The 21162-nt window shown below is 38.2% G+C and overlaps 1 protein-coding gene across 4 annotated transcripts; it reads left to right on the plus strand.

The window, feature by feature from the left end:
- Window positions 1-29: 29 nt before the first annotated feature.
- LOC147400874 (ARM repeat superfamily protein) lies at window positions 30-20104 on the plus strand. 4 transcript variants are annotated; one of them, XM_086441920.1, is made up of 20 exons: window positions 31-321; window positions 424-518; window positions 685-815; window positions 1185-1312; window positions 1516-1634; window positions 2554-2599; window positions 3616-3688; window positions 3767-3824; window positions 4737-4832; window positions 5807-5924; window positions 6059-6325; window positions 8182-8283; window positions 8453-8810; window positions 9048-9161; window positions 10303-10937; window positions 11061-11254; window positions 13227-13449; window positions 14801-14920; window positions 15787-16560; window positions 16768-20104. In XM_086441920.1, the coding sequence occupies exons 4-20, from the start codon at window positions 1217-1219 to the stop codon at window positions 19834-19836; spliced, it is 6462 nt and encodes a 2153-aa protein (XP_086298046.1). In that variant the 5' UTR covers window positions 31-321; window positions 424-518; window positions 685-815; window positions 1185-1216; the 3' UTR covers window positions 19837-20104. The 4 variants fall into 4 exon arrangements, with proteins under 4 accessions (XP_086298048.1, XP_086298046.1, XP_086298045.1 ...); XM_086441922.1 differs by having other exon boundaries at window positions 30-518; window positions 1175-1312; XM_086441919.1 differs by having other exon boundaries at window positions 31-518.
- Window positions 20105-21162: the final 1058 nt, after the last annotated feature.

Raw genomic sequence — 21162 nt, forward strand, 5'->3', positions numbered from 1 at the left:
TCTCCCCCAAAACCCCATTGTCCCCGACAGATCAACCAAATCCTTCGTTTTCAAGTTGAAGAGTTCAACCTCTCAACATTGGAGCCTTCAATATCTCTCAGTCCGGTTTTCAGGTAATATTTATTTCCCTCTCTTTCTCATGGCGATGAAAAGGGCCTACTTTGAACTTGGTTTTTCTTCAAAGAAAAAAAGGTTGGAGAGGGCAAGACTCAAGAGACGTGCATAACCTTCCTTACGCTTAAGTTAGCATTAGACAGATGCCCTCAACGCTCCATTTCTCAAGAGTTCTTCTTCATCGCCCACGGCCACGTGGATTACACAGTGAGTCCCCCCATACTCACATTAGATTTATTCTCTTTTTTTTAGCATTTAGTATCTCTCTCTCTCTCCAAAAAAACCCTAGAAATTTCTCTCAAACCCTAGGTTTCTTCCCAACCCAAAGCTTTCTGGAGAAGCAAAAGTCAAAGTATCGAGTAAGTGAATGAGAGATGCAATGACAAGATATAGAAAATCGAAAGGTGAGATCTGATCTGGAAAATTCTTTTAAACATGTCTAAAGTTTTTCTTCGATACCTCATGATCTCCTTATTTCAAAGGTTTTGCAAAAAAAAATTATGTTTTTCGCACTCAATCTCAATCTCAATTTTGTGAGATTTGCCTCAATCTGTCTTGCTCTTGCCACAGAAGAAGAAGAAGAGGCAGTGGGGTTTGATTCGAGATCCTCAAAAAATTCATAAAAGCGAAAACAATATCTAGGGTTTCAATGTCCATTCTTCAACAGAAGCAACTTTCATGGCAATTATTCCAAATCACAGGTATTCTTCCTGCGAAATTGAGCCTCGTTAATGGAAATATAGAACTTCAGGAATTCAGCTTTTTCGTGGTGAATTTTAGTTCTCTGTACTATAATTTCTGCTTGTTTTCATTTCTTCATTCAATATTTTTCTGCAAATTTTTTTCAAATTGACGGCTTTGGAAAAGCATATTGTTCCACTGAAAATTTCTCTGAATTATAGCCAAATCCTTCTTAACCCTACAACGATTCACATTTTTTGATCTTTAGTTCAAGAAATTTGAAATCTTGTTAAGATGTAGTTTTACAATCGTCTTGAACTTAAATTCAAGTAATATATCCTATACGGTTTCACATTAGTTAGTGAAGTGGGCTTCGAAGGATTTTTCAGGTAGAAGGAGTTAATCAGACTGGATTGAAGAAATGAAGGTTGGAAGTGCAGCAAAGTTAATTGTTGATGCGCTACTCCAGCGGTTTCTTCCTCTTGCAAGGCGTCGCATTGAAACAGCCCAAGCTCAAGTAGGAATTTTGAACCTATGTGTAGCTCTCAATTGTAAAAATTTGACCTTTTTTCAGCTAAATTGTACTTTTTGGCAATATTTAACATTTTGAAACAACTTAATCCAATAAATGCTGTTAAGGAAACACTGGGTATTGTTTGCTGGTATATGGAGGGTGTTCATGAGTCATTTATTTGTCGTATTTATATTGAAAATAAACAGGATGGACAGTACCTTCGACCATCTGACCCAGCTTATGAACAAGTATTAAATTCATTAGCTATGGTGGCTCGACATACACCTGTACCTCTTTTGGAAGCTCTACTTAAATGGAGAGAAAGGTATGCAATGTTTCTATACTTCGTTTTTTTTAATGATATTCCTTGAATTTTCTTTTCAGCTGTTTTTATTTTGGAATCTTTCTAAATTACCATAAACAACTGGTGGTCCGGACACACGCAGTCTGTGCAAAGAAATCTAGATATCGACCTTTTGGTCACAAATTGCAAGTGCGATGCATATGTTGCTTAAGTAATTGTATTACCTTTTTTCTTATTCTAGATTAATATAGCCTTTTGAATACTTACAGATTTTTTAGGATTAGAGTAATAGGAATGTTGAAAAAGCTAAATGGGTAGATAAAATAACTATATTACTTTTGTATACATCATGATAGTTATAAAAACAAGTTTCTAAGGGAATAATTATAATTGATATTCTTATGAAGATCTTGAAGAGAGTTATAACTATACTTTTATTGCAAACACTTATAGATGGAAGTTATAGCATATGAAAAGAAAAAGAAAAGAACCTACTTTCTAAGAGAGTGACAAGTGGGTAGAAATGGTTGGTTGCATTAGGTAACTTGGAACTTTTGTAAATTTAAGCAAGCGTTGTCTCTTTAACAAAACACTTTGAAGCCCTACACAACAGTATTATGACAGGTTGATAGAAATATGGTTTTATTTGGAGAAAAGTGGAAAACAGCTCAGTCACAAAGGGTGCAGACACATAATTTATTAAAGAATTTTCCCCTATAAAATCTTGAAACTGCTCTACATAGCAGTATTATCTCAAGTTAATAGCGATGTGACTTTTTTGGAAAAAGTAGCAAAGGATGTGCATGTTATATGTTTATATACGCCAGCCATTTGCATAAGGGGGATATTTCACAATGTTTTCATTGATTTTAGTTGAGATCGCTTTTAGATTATGGCATATTTTTCTGATAGCTTAGATAATCTCTTGATCATGTTGCAGTGAATCTCCAAAGGGTGCAAATGATGCCTTCACATTCCAGAGAAAGGTCTGCACCTTGTTTAATTTGTTATGATATTCTTAATCATATTAGGGAACTGAATGGTTTGATCATAATGGATAATGCACATTGAGTAAGACTCACTGTTTGATATATTATTAACTGGATAGTCTGGACTCATCTTTGGAGTTAAATAGTTATGCACACATGTGCATGTGGGGGTTTTGTTTCTAGTTTCACCTCATTTTTTTCTGTTTGTTCCTGTTTAAGTCACATGAACAGGAACAATGTCGATATAATTGTTTATTTATTTATTTTTCTTTAATAAAAGATCTTTATTGAAGCAAGAGGGGAGGTTGAGGTGACCAATCCCGGGGCAAAGAGTACAAGAAAAAACAAGAAAGCAAAAAAATAAATAAATAACAGAGATTAAGTGCTACCCATACGATTACAAACTCAGTCCCACCTCCCTGTAAAATCCTCAAAGAAAATCCCTTTAGCTTCCACAAAAACTGAACACCAGTGGAAGAGCAGCCCCATATACATTTCTTGTAAGAGGCAGTTACTGTTACAAGCAAATACCATTAGATTGTGCTAGGTTCATGCATTCCCTTTCAAGGTGCAATTTTTGCTCCCTTTTGTCATGCAGCTGAAATAAAAAATGTTTTCTTTTGGACATGCATTCAGCTATGCATTTATTTAAGTAATTGAAGAGTAGACTTTATAATGACTTACAAGGATTTACAATACAATGTCTTGCATATAGCTAAAAGTATTGAGCATCATGCATCTTCTTGATTATTATTATTTTCATTAATTTTTCTACTGCCATGTATCCATCCCTTTTTTTTTTGATAATTACCACCACACATCCATCCATGAGGTATATATAATTGAAAGAAAATTTCCATAATTTGTTTGGAGTGGGTTTTTATTGACTACTTTTTCACCCATAAGAAATAGGTTACTCGATTTTCTTACACATATGGGCCCCTTTTTTTATCCCATTAAGAAGAATTGCGTTTTCTGATTCCAACTTTATAATGTTTGTACATGGAGTTCAGCTTGCAGTGGAGTGCATATTTTGCTCAGCATGTATTCGTTTTGTGGAGTGCTGCCCCCAGGAGGGACTTACAGGTGTGTTTATTTTATTGACATTTTGCTGCTTTATTCTTTTAGTCATTGCTCAATGCCATGATTTCATTTTCGTTGCAGAGAAACTCTGGTCTGGACTTGAAAACTTTGTATTTGACTGGCTAATCAATGCTGACAGGTCAGGCTTTCATAACTGGATCATGTAGTTCATGTATTTGACTTGCATTATTTTTCCATCTCGTGAACTCTTTATTCTTGATTTGCCAATTATCTACTTTATACAAGAAAAAGAAAAGCCCTTTTAATACAACTCAATATGGTTTCATAGTTAAATTTCCAAAATCTGCTTGAAGACAATCCCTCCCAACCGCACTCATTCTCGAGATCAAGATCGAGATAGGTAAACAATATTTATTGAATAAGAAAAAAAGTTGGAAATGGAGGCTGAGATGGCTACCATACAAGATACTACATGATGTACTTACACCATTATGGAAATTCTCAAAGATGACCCCTTTGAACAATGGGGTCTCATAATCTTTGGCTTTTATGTGCAGTCCCAAGGGAAATTCCCATATATGAAGATGGAAACGAAATTGAAGTACCCAGTAAGAATGTGAATATTGGAAACTGATCCAACTCTAAAAATCTTCTACAAGTTTATGGCCAATCCAGAAACCTCCTCAAAATAACAAAGTAGGCTATGAAAAATCGTATTTGACGTTCATTGGATCTAAAAAGATCAATGTTTCATTTATTACAAGGAAAGAAACACTAAAAACAATATGTAATTGTTGCGCAAAATTCTCGGTGTATCGAAATTCCACACGGTCTGGCATGAGCACTTCATCCATTAGAAGAATCCTTGCAATGTTATTGTTGTGTTTTCCTCAAAACCTTGCCACTCAATGGTTGTACATGACATGGTCAATGCATTGGATTGAAGCATATGATGCAGAAACTCCTGCATGAATTCTGAACCATTCTGAAAATTTTTATCAATTTTTTGACTAGAAAACCATGCAGTATGTATTGCATAAGCTTAGGATTTTCATTTATTAAAGTTTGTTAACTCAATATTTAATCGCAGGGTTGTTAGCCAGGTTGACTATCCTTCATTGGTTGATTTGCGGGGACTCCTTCTAGACTTAGTTGCACAGCTCCTTGGTGCTTTATCACGGATCAGGTAGACAAACCATAGCTGATTCTATTGGTTGAGGGTGATTGACGTTTTAGATTGATGGTAGAATATTTGAGAAACTGTACTTTAGTTAACTTCGAATATGTTTTCTCAAAGACTCTGTTTATAGTTTGTGATATATTGTATTTCTATGCTGAATTTGTTTGGTTCTAGTTTATTTAATCAGTTCCATTGCTTTCTAGATGTTCCAATTTCATTGCCACTCCTGAGTCAGGTTGGTAGCGGGTGTAAAAACTTTGCCACCTCCTAAGTATTGAATGGAGGAGCAGTATTTATTCAGCTGATGATGTTCAATGATTAGGTTAATTGTTTCTTTTTTGTCTTTCTCTTGATCAAATCTGATGGTCATTAAGGATTGTTGAAAATTTTGATGACTTTTCCCTTCCAAAGTCATGTAAATTGGTGTTTTCTTTTGAGGAAATCCTAGCTCACAGTGACACATAACAAAGGGCAAGTTGACTTGGTTTTAGCAATTCCTTATTTAGGTTGTGGGTTACTGGTTTTCTTTTCCGTGATGACTGGCTTTTTTTTTTTCTTTCTGGGAGAGAGAAAATTCTCAAGTTATACAGACAATGTTGTGTACGGGTGGACCCGTCAGTGATTGGCTTGCCAATCACTTCTTGTTTTCTCCTTATTTTATTAATATTTTTTACCTAGTCTAGATGCTATGGTAACTATCTACTATCTGGGAGTTTCTTCACCATTTCTTGATGACTTATTTTCCCCAAAAAAAGAGATTAAGGAAGGAGTTTTAAAGTGATGTCCTAAAATTATGAACATGGTTCATTTTGAAAAAACATCATGTTTTTTTCTTCTTCTTTTCTTTGGTTATTCATGTGCATGAAACAATAAACTGGAATCCTTGATATGATATTACTGCAACAAAATTTTTATGTCAGTGGATTCCAAATAAAGCTTTAACTGTGGATTTGATTATCGCTTTTCTCCATCTTCTGTAGGTTCAGTTCAGTCACTGAGCGTTTTTTTATGGAACTCAATACACGACGTATTGACACTAGTAGTGCAAGAAGTGAGACACTCAGTATCATCAATGGAATGCGCTACCTTAAGCTGGGGGTATGTATGTGAAACTATAAGTCCTTTTTTTTTTCCACATACACAGTAGTTCATTCTAGTCATTCATAAAGAACAGAAAATTATTTTAGTTAAATATCAAAATATTGAGGGTTTAACAATCAGTTAATTTCCAGGTTAAGACCGAGGGTGGACTGAATGCATCAGCTTCCTTTGTGGCAAAAGCAAATCCTCTTAATCGTCCTGCACATAAAAGGAAAAGTGAACTCCACCATGCACTGTGCAATATGCTTTCAAGCATACTAGCACCACTTGCAGATGGTGAAAAAAATCACTGGCCCCCTTCAGGTGTGGACCCTGCACTTACTTTATGGTATGAAGCTGTTGCTAGGATAAGAGAACAGCTTATGCATTGGATGGACAAACAGAGCAAACATATAGCTGTAAGTGGATTTTAGTCAATCTATCCTTTTTTTCTGAAATTAGAAGATACTTTTCATGTTGTAAATTTTGAAGTAATGTACCTCTCCTGATTGCTTTGAGAATGACCATTCTTGTTTAGATTCCAGATGCAGTTATTTCACCAAAAAAGTAGATAAAATTTGCAAATGTTATATTTTGGGTCAAACACATTCTCTTTATTCCCCTTATTATGGACTATTTGTGTTCTATCTCTGGTATTTTGGATAATTCATTGTTTTTCTGCAAGTTATTAAATTTCAATTCGGTGTTTATTTCAGTCCATTTGGAAATTTTTTTTAAAAAGTATTTCCATTTGTGTGGAAATTAATAAAACTTTCAATGAGGAAATTTTCATTGAAACCATACACAGTGATAAATTGGACATATAATTACATTCATAAGCCATCAAATTACAATAAACAACTATACGGAGAGTGAAAATGAAGATTAGTCCCATATAGCTATAAAAGGAGCATGGGAATTTCTCAGTTATTTTTCTGGGACATAGGAATCTGGACATGGTGCACTTGGTATTTATGATCATGTGTGTAAAATGGCAGTTACTAGACACTTGAAATTGGCAGTCACTACTTTCAGAAAATTAACAAAAATGAACGTTGTTCTACACTTCCACTATGATGAATACACATTTGGTGCTTGTCTTATACCACAAATTGATTGTTTTGCCCCTATTACCGGTATAATGCTTTTATTTTTTAATTTTTGCTGCAAGATAAAGTAAAGAACTCCATGGCCAAGCCTTATGGACCATAACTTTGGTTCATAAACATTATTAATTATCCATTTTGCAGTTGGCACACATGCACAAGGTTCTGTTTTTTCTACTTGCTGTCATAAGCTAAAATTTTACCCTGTTTTGATCATTATATCCATTCAATCAATTGTACTGTTGGTGTTAGTAGAAATCTAGAGAGTGGTCCCAAAATAAGTATATAAATGGTTTCTAGTCTCTACTTTCTAAATGAGATGGCTAGAACAGGAGCTATTCCAGTGGTTTGACATTTATATTTGGGTCTATAAGAGTTTGTATTAGGGATTTTAGACCAAGGGGTGATATTAGAAGTGATGAATGGCTTGGCTCACATTTGAGGAGAATTAAGGTTGTTTGAAAGGGGCTTATTGAAGGCTTGGAGACATTTTTGGAGTTTGGACTAGTAGTGTTTTTTCGGATTTTCTGCATTTGGGCGATATGTTTTTTAGTTGGATCGTTCACTTCTTTACTTGCTGTTTCTTATTGTAGTTCTTTTTGGTACTATTCTAAATGGTATCGGAACTCTGGTAAGTGTTGATTATGCTGTCTACTTGCTGTGCTATTAATTATAAGCACAATATAGACTCGGTGCATAAACTATTTTTGATGATCAAGTTATGTTCTTCAAATAGACGGGGAAGCTTTGGGACGTCATGTGCTCTCCCCAGAAGTACCAGTGATCCTTTGGGACTCGAGTGACTCTAGCTTATGTAGTAAAAGGAAAATCATGGAGTATGGAAGTTTTTGCTTATATCAGAGAAGTTAGGTTTAGTCTCCTCCTTTCATTTCTTCTCATAGCCTTGGTTAAGGAAACCTCACAATCTGGCATAAGTTTGCCTCAGGGGGGTCTTGTTACTGTTCTTTTTGCATCTCAAATCATGTGAAGAATTCTCTGGAGTTCTGCTTTTACTCATGCTCTTTCCGATTGAATTTCACTATTTTGCATTTTTTATATGGGTAAACTGGACTTGAATCCACGACCTCAAATTTGCTTTGCAATCTGTCAAAACCAACTGAGCTATGGGTCTAAGCCCAATTTTGTATTTCAACATTTTTTTTTCCTAGGTTGGCTACCCTTTGGTGACCTTGCTTCTCTGTCTGGGTGATCCTCAAACCTTCAACAATAAGTTTGGTCTTCATATGGAGCATTTGTATAAGCATCTTAGAGTAAGTTCACTGTTCCTGTTATTTCTGAATTGGTTACTTGCACATGATTCTTTTTAACCTTCTTTATCATGTTAGTTTGTCAAGGGGTAAACCAATTATCAATATTCAGCCTTTTCTATTGATGACTTATTTGATGAACTCCAGTTTTTTTTTTTTTTTTTAAATGCAGGACAAGAACCACCGGTTTATGGCCTTGGACTGTCTTCATCGAGTTGTGAGATTTTACTTGAGTGTTTATGCAGATTACCAACCTAGAAATCGTGTATGGGATTACCTAGACAGTGTGACATCACAGCTTCTGACAGTTTTGAGGAAAGGCATGCTAACTCAGGATGTACAACATGACAAACTTGTCGAGTTTTGTGTAACTATAGCAGAAAGCAACCTAGACTTTTCCATGAACCACATGATACTAGAATTGTTAAAGCCAGATGGTCCAAGTGAAGCAAAGGTCATAGGCCTACGTGCTTTGCTTGATATTGTCATGTCTCGTTCGAATCAGCAAGCTGGCTTGGATGTTTTCCGAGGTGATTGTTTCTTGTTCTTAGAAGCTTCGATCCATAGTTTAAACTTAAGTATTGTCTCAGCCGGGATGTCTCGGTTTCCGCTGAGATGGGTACGAAACATTGGTTGCCTCGGTTTTTCTCCTAATCGAGACAATGCCTTGAGATGATATTTTAAACCTTTGTTAGAACTCATTCGTGTTGAGTTTCTGGATTTTTCATCGCAACATCAATTTGACTTGACTTTTATGATGTTAACAGTTCATGATATTGGCCACTATATCCCAAAAGTGAAGTCTGCAATCGAGTCAATCTTAAGGTCTTGCCATAGAACCTATATGAACGCTCTTCTTACTTCTCCAAAGACTACCATTGGTAATGTTGTTTTTCCTGCTGTATTATCTAGTTTATTAATGCAAAAAAAGTGATAATACTTGTATATGTTTATATGTATGTGAAGAAAAATTATGAATACTTACTGCAACCTGCCACCATTGTGGCACGTCATTTACGGATGATGCCCGGGCCAACTCCTGTCCACTTCCCACCGCATCCATGTTTTACTACATCTCGTTACTTCTTGAAACCCCCCAGTAAGGATTCATGTTAGGAGATAGCCGGGTTTACACCGGCTTCCATGCTGATGTAACCCTCCTTTATCCTGGAGACCAGGTGGCCGATAATGTTGTGTGAAAGGAACACCACACATGCGGAGTTCTATTATAAATGAACTAATCAAAAGGGTAAAACTTTCATAATCTTATTAAATTGCCAAAACTCTTTGAACCATCTTTCAAGACCTTTGCATCTAATGCACTATAGTAAATAGGATTACGAAAAATAGTGAAATGAGTTTTTACTAAAAGTACTCATCTTCTTCTTCTCTGCCAATCACAAATATTGTTGTTGGTAACATGAAGCCTATGCCATATTTACTATATTAGTAAAAAATGTAAAATACCGTAAAGATTAAATATCCTTAAGTCTCTTACTTAATGACTAATAGGCTTGGTATCCAATATTCCATTGTGTTTGTGGTTACATCACACTCCCTAGTCCCTAACCCTTTAGCTTGTTCAAACTGCCTATCATTTATGATGATTTTCAATTTTATACATGGTTCTGCTCGCAACCTCTAAATACAATGAAAAGAGCAGTGCCTAGGTACTGTCTTTCGTGTTCTTTTTTGGGATCATCAGACCACTTTTTCATCCTCTATGAATGGACTTTCTCAGTTTCTGTAGTTGCTCCATCAAACTAGCTGCTACAAGTTAGACTGAAAACCAATAATCCAACCATCAAAACACAAATCAGGTGATACTCATAGATTTTGCCATTCATCATTAGCTATCACACACCCCCCCTCCCCAGTCTTAGCTTTATTTCTCAATGTATTTCCCTTGCATGTTAGTTTTGATGTTCATGTTGCTTTACAGAAATTATTGTATACACCTTCTTCTCTATCCAAATCATGGTGTACTGAATTTTAGAAAAAAAAGTGTCTAAACTTCTGCAGATGCTGTCACCAAGGAAAAATCTCAAGGATATCTCTTCCGGTCGGTGCTGAAGTGCATACCATATCTAATTGAAGAAGTGGGCCGAAGTGATAAAATCACTGAAATAATTCCTCAACATGGCATCAGTATTGATCCTGGTGTTCGTGAAGAAGCAGTACAGGTGCTGAATCGGATTGTCGGATTCCTTGCCCATCGCCGGTTTGCAGTTATGAGAGGAATGGCTAACTTCATCCAACGGCTTCCCGATGAGTTCCCTCTTCTCATTCAAACATCATTGGGACGCCTGGTGGAACTTATGCGTTTCTGGAGGGCTTGTTTATCTGATGAGAGACTAGAATCTGATGGTCAGGATGCGAAGCGGGTGAGCCCGGGAACTGAGACACTCCAGAGGATGTCTCCTTTGCCTCAGTCAGGGGATGCTCTTGAGTTTCTCACATCGGAGATGGATGCTGTTGGTCTAATCTTCCTTAGTTCCATGGATGTTCAGATTAGGCATACAGCACTAGAGTTACTACGCTGTGTTCGGGCTTTAACAAATGATATAAGAGACCTCTCAATGAATGAGCGATCTGATCATAGATTGAAAAATGAAGCTGAACCAATATTTATAATTGATGTCCTAGAAGAAAATGGGGTGAATTTCTATACTTGTTACAGTTTTTCTATGTTTGGCTACTTCCCTCCTTATGTGGGGTTATTGTGTGAAATATATCTTTTCTGAATGCCAACCTGAAACTTGTTCATTTACTTATTACAGGATGACATTGTTCAGAGCTGCTATTGGGATTCTGGTCGTCCATATGATTTGAGACGGGAGTCGGATGCAGTTCCTGCTGATGTGACACTTCAATCAATTTTAGAGAGCCCTGATAAGAATAGATGGGCTCGCTGTCTTAGTGAGCTAGTGAAATATGCTGCTGCACTTTGCCCGACTTCAGTGCAGGAAGCAAAGTAAGGAAATCTTCATCATTTACATTCTTAGGCCCCATTTTTATTTTCTGTCAGAGTAAATTGTTTTCTTAGCAGTTTTTTAATTTGTTTATTGATGTTCAGTTTGTAATCTGTGGAATTTTTCTTTAAATCTATGTTAGTGAGAAAAGTGGAAGGAAATGCCAATGAAAGTCTTGAGAGGTTTAGGTATTTTTTTGGGACAATGACTGTGAGGGACTCTTTTTTGAGAATATGTACCAATTAGTCCCAAAGAAAGGAATACGGACCATTGAAGTCCCACTTAATAAAATATTCACCTAATAAAGATCTTCTGAAGATTTTTTAAGAAAAATACCCGAAACACCATTTTAACAACTCTACAAAGTGGTTTAATCTAAAAATATACCTAATCAAATAAAAAAATTGACAATTTATTTTGTTATTAATATTTTTGTGAAAATATAAAATAAATATTTTTATTTATTAAAATCTATTTATAAATACAATATAATTTTATTTGACTCATTTAAGTAGACTTGCTAATTTTTAAGTTGAATCGATTCGATGAACATTCAAGTCGAGTTTTAAAATAATGTTTTAATTATTTATAATTTTTTAATGAATCTAATATACATAGATCAAATTAGTTTGATAATGATGATAACCATACTCATTGCCATCATCATCATCATCATCTATGTGAGTTAAAAATCACTAGTTTTGGGAAGAGAAAACAATGATTTTTTTGTTTTCCATTTAGATCTTTTTTTTTTCATTGTTATATAAGAGATGATGATAATCAAAGGGCATGTCATTAATTTTAAAATATAGGATTATTTCAAATATTCTTAAATAAACATGTTTCTTTAAACCTCAAAATTCGTTGAAAGGGTAATTGGGGCATTTTAGCTTCAAAAATCCGTTTTAGACTAATTTTTTGATAAAGTAAGTACTAAAGAATTCATATTTTTTCAGAAGGGACTTTTTGGTGCATATTTTAAAAAAAATAGGTCTTTGGGGGTAATTGTCCCCCCCCCCCTTCAAATTTCTTTATGTTTATGCTAAGATGGATGAGTGGCAAGACTAAAGATTAAATTATAAACAAGCACATTTATGAAAATATACAAGTAACCTTGATAGGTGATAAAATAAGGAAAAATTGATTGAGATAGTTTGATCATGTGCAGTAAAAAGTGATGGTATGCATAGTTTGTAAGAACATGCAATTTGAAGGTTCTAAAATAGAGAGGAAAACCAAAAAAGGTATGGATTGAAGCAGTGAAAACGAATATGAACATATTTTAATTAATTGACGACGTGGCTTTAGACAAAATTGAATGGAGGACTGAGATTCATTCAGTTGACCCCAAATTTTTGGGATGAGGCTTTGATAGTGATGATGGTTTTTTTTTTTTTTTTTAATTTAATGTGAAGTATTGATAATTGAAAAAATTGCTAAGTTTAATTTATGAGCTCCGAAACTTATGCTTTCTTCTCCCATTTTGAGTACCACAATCCTTTTCTCTACAAGAATTTCATAGCAAGTTATCATGAGATTGGAAATAGTACAAAATGTAAATTTCGCCTTCACTTGTGTACCCATATAAAACTGTACAAAATGTTGATGATTAATTATTTTTGGCTAAACACCATGAAAATATCCCAAGATTTTGGATATCTCGACTATGCATTTGTTATGTTTTGATCATGCCTTTCTTAGTTTTCATTACAGATCAAGACTTATTGCATTCCACCTGAGAAACCACTAAGGCTCTGCTGTAAATCCTGCCTTCACTCGTGTACCCATATAAAACTGTACAAAATGTTGATGATTAATTATTTTTGGCTAAACACCATGAAAATATCCCAAGATTTTGGACATCTCGACTATGTATTTGTTATGTTTTGATAGTTTAAATTAAAGATCAAGACTTATTGCATTTCGCCTGAGAAACCACTAAGGCTCTGCTGTAACTTAGTTTCAAACTGGCAGGTTGGAGGTTATTCAGCGGCTTGCTCTTATTACACCCATAGAGTTAGGTGGAAAGGCTCATCAATCACAAGACACTGAAAACAAATTAGATCAGTGGCTGATGTATGCGATGTTTGCGTGCTCCTGTCCACCTGATAACAGAGAAGCTGGAGGCTTTGTAGCAACTAAAGATCTTTACCTTCTCATTTTTCCTTCCCTAAAATCTGGATCTGAAGCACACATAGTAAGTTCATGCTAATAAAGTCCATTCCATTTATAGGAATCATAAACGCATCATTTATTTTTATTGGCAAGCGGCTTAGTGTTTAGGAATCTGTAGATGAAGGTGGGTTTTGAACCCAGGTCATGGTATCGACATTAACAGACTTTAACCCATCAGTTATCTTGAATAGCAAATCTTTGATTTCTGTTGGGTAGACAGACCATTATAGTGTCGTATCAGCAGTACTATTTACATGTCATGTAATTGTGGAGGGTGGGGCCTGCCGGTCACTGGGTCCTTCTAGGAGATTTATCACACTAAAAGTAAACTCGACTGAGTATTGTAATAATTCTGCATATCTGAGTATTTTTGTTAAGAGTGAGAAAAATATGATGATTGGTCTAGAAATAAGTCAGTAGCATAGACAGTGGTCAAGTGTGTGTGTGTGACTGGTTAAGTTCAACTGTTTTCTTCAAATGCCACGGGTATGCCATATGCTCACCACTGTTAACTTCTTTAATACTGCCCTGTTTCATTGCAATTTACATCTCCAATTGGAATATAGAGGGACTCATTCTGAGAGCATCCACCATCTTTGGGGTTCTAGATTGATGGTGGTATAATGGTTTGAATGTGTTATACCATTAACCAACGAGGGGTTGGTGAGATGGCCAAGACAATGCCTCAAGAAGCGTCTTGAGTTCAATTCCCCCTTTGGTGACCACCCCCTCTGATTTATCCCAGTACACCTGGTACGCGTGGAAGGGGTGACATACGTGCCCCGTGGGATTAGTCGGGTGTGCTCTAAGGGGCTCAGATACCCCAGGTATAAAACAAAAGCGTTATACCTTTGCTGAAATCCTGGGTGTGATCTTAGCCTAAATATCTATGATTGGTGAAACTTTTCCCCTCCAACTAGTTCACATGCCCATCCATGTTGCTGAATAAGTTAATGTGATTTGGGATTGCAAAAACTATACACGATAGGTCTGTGTGGTAATAGACCTGGCATCAAAACCCCACTTTCACACCTACACCTACAACTATCAGGGAAAAAAAACTATACATAGTGTGTATGGTTCTATTCTTTGGGGGAATCTAAAGGCAATGGTACAATGGCATGTGCGCAAGGGGAGAGGTGGGAGTGGGGGACTGAAATCCATTTGTTTGGGTCACACCTAAGAGTTCTATGCCAAAAGATCACTCCCTATTGGACGCTCATGACCATACAGCTTGTAGATACAGATTGAAATAGAACCAGAACTAGAACATTGAGACTTGATTAAATTGAAGAAAAATAATTCCATAAAGGGAAACCTATTTTTTCCCTATGATGATGGTGGTGATGTTTCATTTTTCTTTCCTGTTTCAGCATGCTGCCACTATGGCTCTTGGCCGTTCACATCTGGAAGTTTGTGAAATCATGTTTGGTGAGCTTGCATCTTTTGTTGAAGAGGTTTCATTGGAAACGGAGGGAAAGCCGAAATGGAAGGTATGGTAGAGGATTTAATACCCAAAATGTCATTTATTTTCACTAGAGATCTATATAGCATCTGCACTAGAGAAGGTAAATGCTGTAATAACTGGGTTGACCTTCTTGCTGTTGTATGCAAACCATTCTTGCATAGGTTTTTGACAAAAGTGGATGCCTAAAAGTCTTTTTTTTTCTTTTCCAGATTAGGATGATTGTATTTAAGAGAGACGAATCCCCAAATAATATACAAAAGCCTAAGAGGTCGAGAAGACCTAGGAAGGATTACAACAACAAGATGATAATACTATTTTCCTCCATTTACAAGAGATCCCCACCTAAATTCAAAATCAACACAATTATAAGATATCCCCATCTTCAAATAAAAACTTTCAATTGTCATTATTTGATGGTAGGAAACACTTGGGAATTATTGGAAACTTAAATTGGGAACAACCTGTTTTTTTTTGCAATCAATGGAACACCCTTATATGAGAATGACCTTTCTGCAATAGTAAATATCATGTGTAAATTTTGTGGCACACGTGCAACGTGTTCACGTTACTTTTGACTGGTCCAATCCGAAGATCTCCTATGTAAAGTTTAACCTAATATTCTGTTTACAAACAGTAATACTGTCATAAAGTACTCGCTGCAAATATTATCTTCCCTAATGTAGTTAAATATTGTCTTGGTTCAGTTAACTGAATCTTATTATTTTTCAGCAAATTTGTTACAAGTGTCTCTTGGTAAGATTTCTCATTTGGAAATCAAAGACAATTTAAACTTTCTCAATAAATAACTGTTCACTTATTTTCTTGCCACTTGATCAATTTTTTATGTTCAAGCTGAAAACCCTATAAATTGCATTGCTGATCTGGGTGCAGAGTCAAAAAGTCCGCCGTGAGGAACTCCGCATTCACATTGCAAATATATATCGCAACATTGCTGAGAACATCTGGCCTGGGATGCTGAGCCGTAAACCAGTTTTCCGTCTCCATTATCTGAGGTTCATTGATGAAACAATGAGACAGATTTTAACAGCGCCTTCTGAGAGCTTTCAAGAAATGCAACCTCTCCGCTTTGCATTAGCTTCTGTTCTAAGATCACTAGCCCCTGACTTAGCAGAGTCAAGCCCTGAGAAATTTGATATCAGAACTCGAAAGCGACTCTTCGATCTTCTTCTCTCTTGGTGTGATGAAACGGGCAATACGTGGGTTCAGGATGGGGCCAGTGAATATCGTCGTGAAATTGATCGGTACAAGCAAGCTCAGCATAGTCGGTCAAAGGACTCTGTAGACAAAATCTCTTTTGATAAAGAAATGAGTGAGCAAGTTGAAGGTATCCAATGGGCCTCCATGAATGCCATGGGTTCACTATTGTATGGGCCTTGTTTTGATGATAATGCAAGAAAGATGAGTGGCAGAGTTATATCTTGGATTAATAGTCTGTTCATTGAGCCAGCACCAAGGGCACCTTTTGGGTATTCACCAGCTGATCCAAGAACTCCATCTTATTCAAAATACATGGGAGAGGGAGGTCGTGCTGCTGTTGGACGTGATCGGCATAAGGGTGGCCACCTCCGGGTTTCATTAGCAAAATCAGCTTTGAAGAATCTTCTTCAGACAAATTTGGATCTGTTTCCTGCTTGCATTGACCAGGTGAACTCTTTGTTCGTAGTTTCAATCAGGGTTTGTACTCATAGGTATGGAACTGTTCATTCAATGAAGCACTCAGGTGGATGATAAAGCAAAAGCTGGCCACCTATATATAATGCAGTGAGATGGGTGGCACCCACTCCATCATTAATTTTCACTACTATGATGTTATTTTCTTTTAAAGCACTGATTTGATTATTTACTTCTCAGTGCTACTACTCCGATGCTGCCATAGCCGATGGTTACTTCAGTGTGCTGGCCGAAGTCTACATGCGTCAAGAGATCCCAAAATGTGAAATTCAGAGACTCCTAAGTCTGATCCTCTACAAGGTGGTAGACCCATCAAGACAGATCCGTGATGATGCCCTTCAAATGCTTGAGACTCTCTCTGTCCGTGAGTGGGCTGAGGAAGGCACTGAGGGATCTGGTCGTTACCGAGCTGCCGTTGTTGGGAATCTCCCCGACTCCTACCAACAGTTTCAGTACAAGCTTTCATGCAAACTTGCCAAAGATCACCCTGAACTGAGCCAGCTTCTATGTGAGGAGATTATGCAACGGCAGCTTGATGCGGTGGACATAATTGCACAGCATCAGGTATTAACATGCATGGCTCCATGGATTGAGAACCTTAATTTCTGGAAACTCAAGGACTCTGGGTGGAGTGAAAGATTACTAAAAAGCCTTTACTATGTGACCTGGCGGCATGGAGACCAGTTCCCCGATGAAATTGAGAAGCTTTGGAGCACAATTGCTAGCAAACACAAGAACATTAGTCCTGTTCTTGATTTCTTGATCACTAAAGGGATGGAAGATTGTGATTCAAATGCTTCTGCTGAGATAAGTGGAGCATTTGCAACGTACTTCTCGGTAGCTAAACGTGTGAGTTTGTACCTTGCTCGGATATGTCCTCAGCGCACTATTGATCACTTAGTTTATCAATTGGCTCAGCGGATGCTGGAGGATAGTATAGAGCCTATCAGGCCAAATGCAAACAAGGCTGATGCATCTGGTAATTTCGTGTTGGAGTTCTCTCAGGGACCCACAGCGACACAAATTGCATCTGTTGTGGACAGCCAGCCCCACATGTCACCGTTGCTTGTCCGATGTTCCCTTGACGGACCACTTAGGAGCACAAGTGGAAGCCTTAGCTGGCGAACAGCTGTGACTGGCCGGAGTATCTCAGGCCCACTAAGTCCAATGCCTCCTGAGATGAACATTGTTCCTGTTGGTGCAGGACGGTCAGGGCAGCTCCTTCCTGCAATGGTAAATATGTCGGGGCCATTGATGGGAGTCCGTAGCTCGACGGGGAGCATACGTAGTCGTCATGTGTCACGAGATAGTGGGGACTACCTAATTGACACACCGAACTCAGGTGAGGATGGCTTACACGCTGGCAGCGGGGTGCATGGAGTTAATGCTGGAGAGCTTCAATCAGCCTTGCAGGGGCACCAGCAGCACTCGCTGAGTCATGCAGACATAGCATTGATCCTACTTTCTGAGATCGCTTATGAGAACGATGAGGATTTCCGTGAGCACCTACCTTTGCTCTTCCACGTCACATTTGTGTCAATGGATAGTTCAGAGGATATCGTGTTGGACCACTGCCAGCATCTGCTTGTTAATCTGCTATACTCGCTCGCTGGCCGACACTTGGAGTTGTACGAAGTTGAGAACAATGATGGGGAAAACAAGCAGTTGGTTGTGAGTTTGATCAAGTATGTGCAGTCGAAGCGTGGAGGCATGATGTGGGAGAATGAGGATCCAACAGTTTTACGAACTGAACTCCCAAGTGCAGCTCTCCTGTCAGCCTTGGTGCAAAGCATGGTTGATGCCATCTTCTTTCAAGGAGACCTCCGTGAAACATGGGGAGCCGAGGCACTGAAGTGGGCCATGGAGTGCACATCCAGACACCTTGCATGCCGCTCACACCAAATATACCGTGCATTGCGGCCCAGCGTCACAAGTGACACGTGTGTCTCACTCCTCCGATGCCTTCATAGGTGCCTGGGGAACCCCATACCGTCTGTTTTGGGTTTCTCCATGGAAATTCTATTGACCTTGCAAGTGATGGTGGAGACCATGGATCCAGAGAAGGTGATACTCTACCCGCAGCTCTTCTGGGGGTGTGTTGCAATGATGCACACAGATTTCGTGCATGTGTACTGTCAGGTGCTTGAGCTCTTTGCCCGTGTTATTGATCGGTTGTCTTTCCGGGACAGAACAACGGAGAATGTGCTCCTTTCAAGTATGCCAAGGGATGAGCTTGACAGCAGTGGCTGCGACGTGGCAGTGCTTCAACGGATGGAATCAAGGATTGGCAGTGAAATGCCAACGGCAAGTGGGAGGGTGCCAGCCTTTGAAGGGGTACAACCACTTGTGCTCAAAGGGCTTATGTCAACTGTGAGCCATGGGTCTTCCATTGAGGTGCTCTCACGGATCACGGTGCACTCATGTGACTCCATATTCGGGGATTCTGAAACACGACTCTTGATGCACATCACAGGCTTGCTTCCTTGGCTCTGCTTGCAGTTCAGCAAGGACCCATCGCTTGGTCCCACTTCCCCGCTCCAACAACAGTACCAAAAAGCTTGCTCTGTTGCGGCCAATATCTCTGTTTGGTGCCGAGCAAAATCATTGGATGAACTAGCAGTCGTGTTTTTAGCATATTCTCGAGGTGAAATTACGTCAGTTAACAACCTACTTGCTTGCGTGTCACCACTCTTGTGTCACGAGTGGTTTCCAAAGTACTCAGCTCTCGCATTTGGGCACTTGTTACGGCTTCTTGAAAGGGGGCCAGTCGAGTATCAACGAGTGATACTGCTCATGCTCAAGGCTTTGCTGCAGCACACGCCGATGGATGCAGCCCAGAGCCCACATGTGTATGCGATTGTGTCACAACTAGTGGAGAGCACATTGTGTTGGGAAGCATTGAGCGTCTTGGAAGCCCTTCTGCAGAGTTGCAGTACCTTGACTGGAGCCCATCCACATGACCCTGGGTCTATGGAGAACGGGTTCAGCGGAAATGACGAGAAGGTCCTTGCTCCTCAGAGCTCATTTAAGGCTCGGAGTGGGCCTTTGCAGTATGTAATGGGATCAGGGTTCGGGACAGGTCCGACGCCAGCACAGGGAGGTACAACAGAATCAGGATTGTCACAGAGGGAGGTGGCTTTACAGAATACCCGCTTGATTCTGGGTCGAGTGCTTGACAACTGCGCGCTTGGGAGGAGGAGAGATTATAGGAGGCTTGTGCCTTTCGTGACCAGCATGAGGAACCCATAATGAGTCACTCTGTTGCTTTGTACAATTAAATAGGGAACGCGGTGTGTCTTGCCCGGGTGAGATATGGGAGAGAGAAGGGTGAGTTGGCTCTGTACATGTGCATTGTGGTGTATAGATGGAATGGTGCTTGTAGTAAGCTTGCAAATAACATTTGGTTTATGTTGTCTGTTTATTGAACACATGCAAGAAGGATAGGTATTTATCCTATTTTCTTGTTCTCTTTTTCTTGCTTTGAGCACAGTTATTAATATTTCCTTTTCTCGTCTTCTTTCCTTTTTTCCCCATTGTTTAACTATTTAACCAAAATTAATCAATTTTCCATGATTGAACTTGTTGGATTTCTCAGTAAAAAATTCTCGCCCGTGCAAATGGCAAGCCAGTATTCAAGGACTACACCGAGTGCTGTAACCCTATGAAGTTTTAGTGTATTTTCAGGCCCTCTTTAGCCCAATAAGTTTTTGGTCCACCCACATACTAAAAATTGGTCTAATCAATGATTGCTAGACATTCGATTTAGTCTTTTTTTTAAGGGTTCGAAATTTCAGCTGTAGAGTACAGAGTTCACTTTAATTATGAGATCTTTTATTTCCGCATCGATGCGTAGTTAGAAGAACACACCAATTATATGAAAATGCATACCATACCGCACCAAATAGGAATAAAAGACATCAGATAATTTCAGAGAGAGAAAGAGAGAGCAGCATGATGTTAGAAGGGTTGCAAAGCTTGAAATCAGTGAACTCCCCCCAAATAAGTTTAGAAGACAAATCTTTTTTTTTTCTTTTTCTTGAAGTATCTGGGCCTCTTACAGCAGCTGACTAATCCTTGGGCACGTGTAGTCCCCTCCCCCAACACACTAGGTAATTTTTGGCATAAATCCCCTCCCCAAGGGTGGTACCTAAGGGGTGGTTCAAACTCAAGTCCTCTGCTTCCTGAACTGTGATCCCATCTGCCCTTTTGTAGTTAATTTGAAGACAATCATGATTATTGACCAAAGCAATTATTTTATGGTAAAATAAATGGTCTTCCCTAAACATATTCAACAAGAAGCTGATGATACAAACCATCGACCTGGCTTTATACACGAAAAGTAAAAAATACAGCTTTTTAGTATTCGAGCTCTTGGATGATTATTTGGGTGCTTTAGGAGGTTTCACCATTAACTAAATCATACCAAGATTGTTTCTTCAACAAAATCCTTTCTTGCTTGTAAATCAGAGCTTATTAATGCGAGAAAGAGATGAGGTAATTATACGTAGTAACTTTCCATACAAATTGTACTGTTTTCCAACTTTTCATCAAAAGTTTCAGCATATTTTACAAATT

This window comes from Akebia trifoliata, chromosome 5 (assembly GCF_017979445.1).
Source record: "Akebia trifoliata isolate Shusen 1 chromosome 5, ASM1797944v1, whole genome shotgun sequence".
In the NCBI taxonomy this organism is placed as follows: domain Eukaryota; kingdom Viridiplantae; phylum Streptophyta; class Magnoliopsida; order Ranunculales; family Lardizabalaceae; genus Akebia; species Akebia trifoliata.

Excerpts from the sequence above, each read along its gene's own strand:
- LOC147400874 (XM_086441922.1), top strand. The coding sequence starts at position 1,217 with ATGAAGGTTGGAAGTGCAGCAAAGTTAATTGTTGATGCGCTACTCCAG. Across the intron at positions 3,825-4,736 it reads TGGCTAATCAATGCTGACAG|GGTTGTTAGCCAGGTTGACT; the intron begins GTCAGGCTTTCA and ends ATTTAATCGCAG. Across the intron at positions 8,284-8,452 it reads ATTTGTATAAGCATCTTAGA|GACAAGAACCACCGGTTTAT; the intron begins GTAAGTTCACTG and ends TTTTAAATGCAG.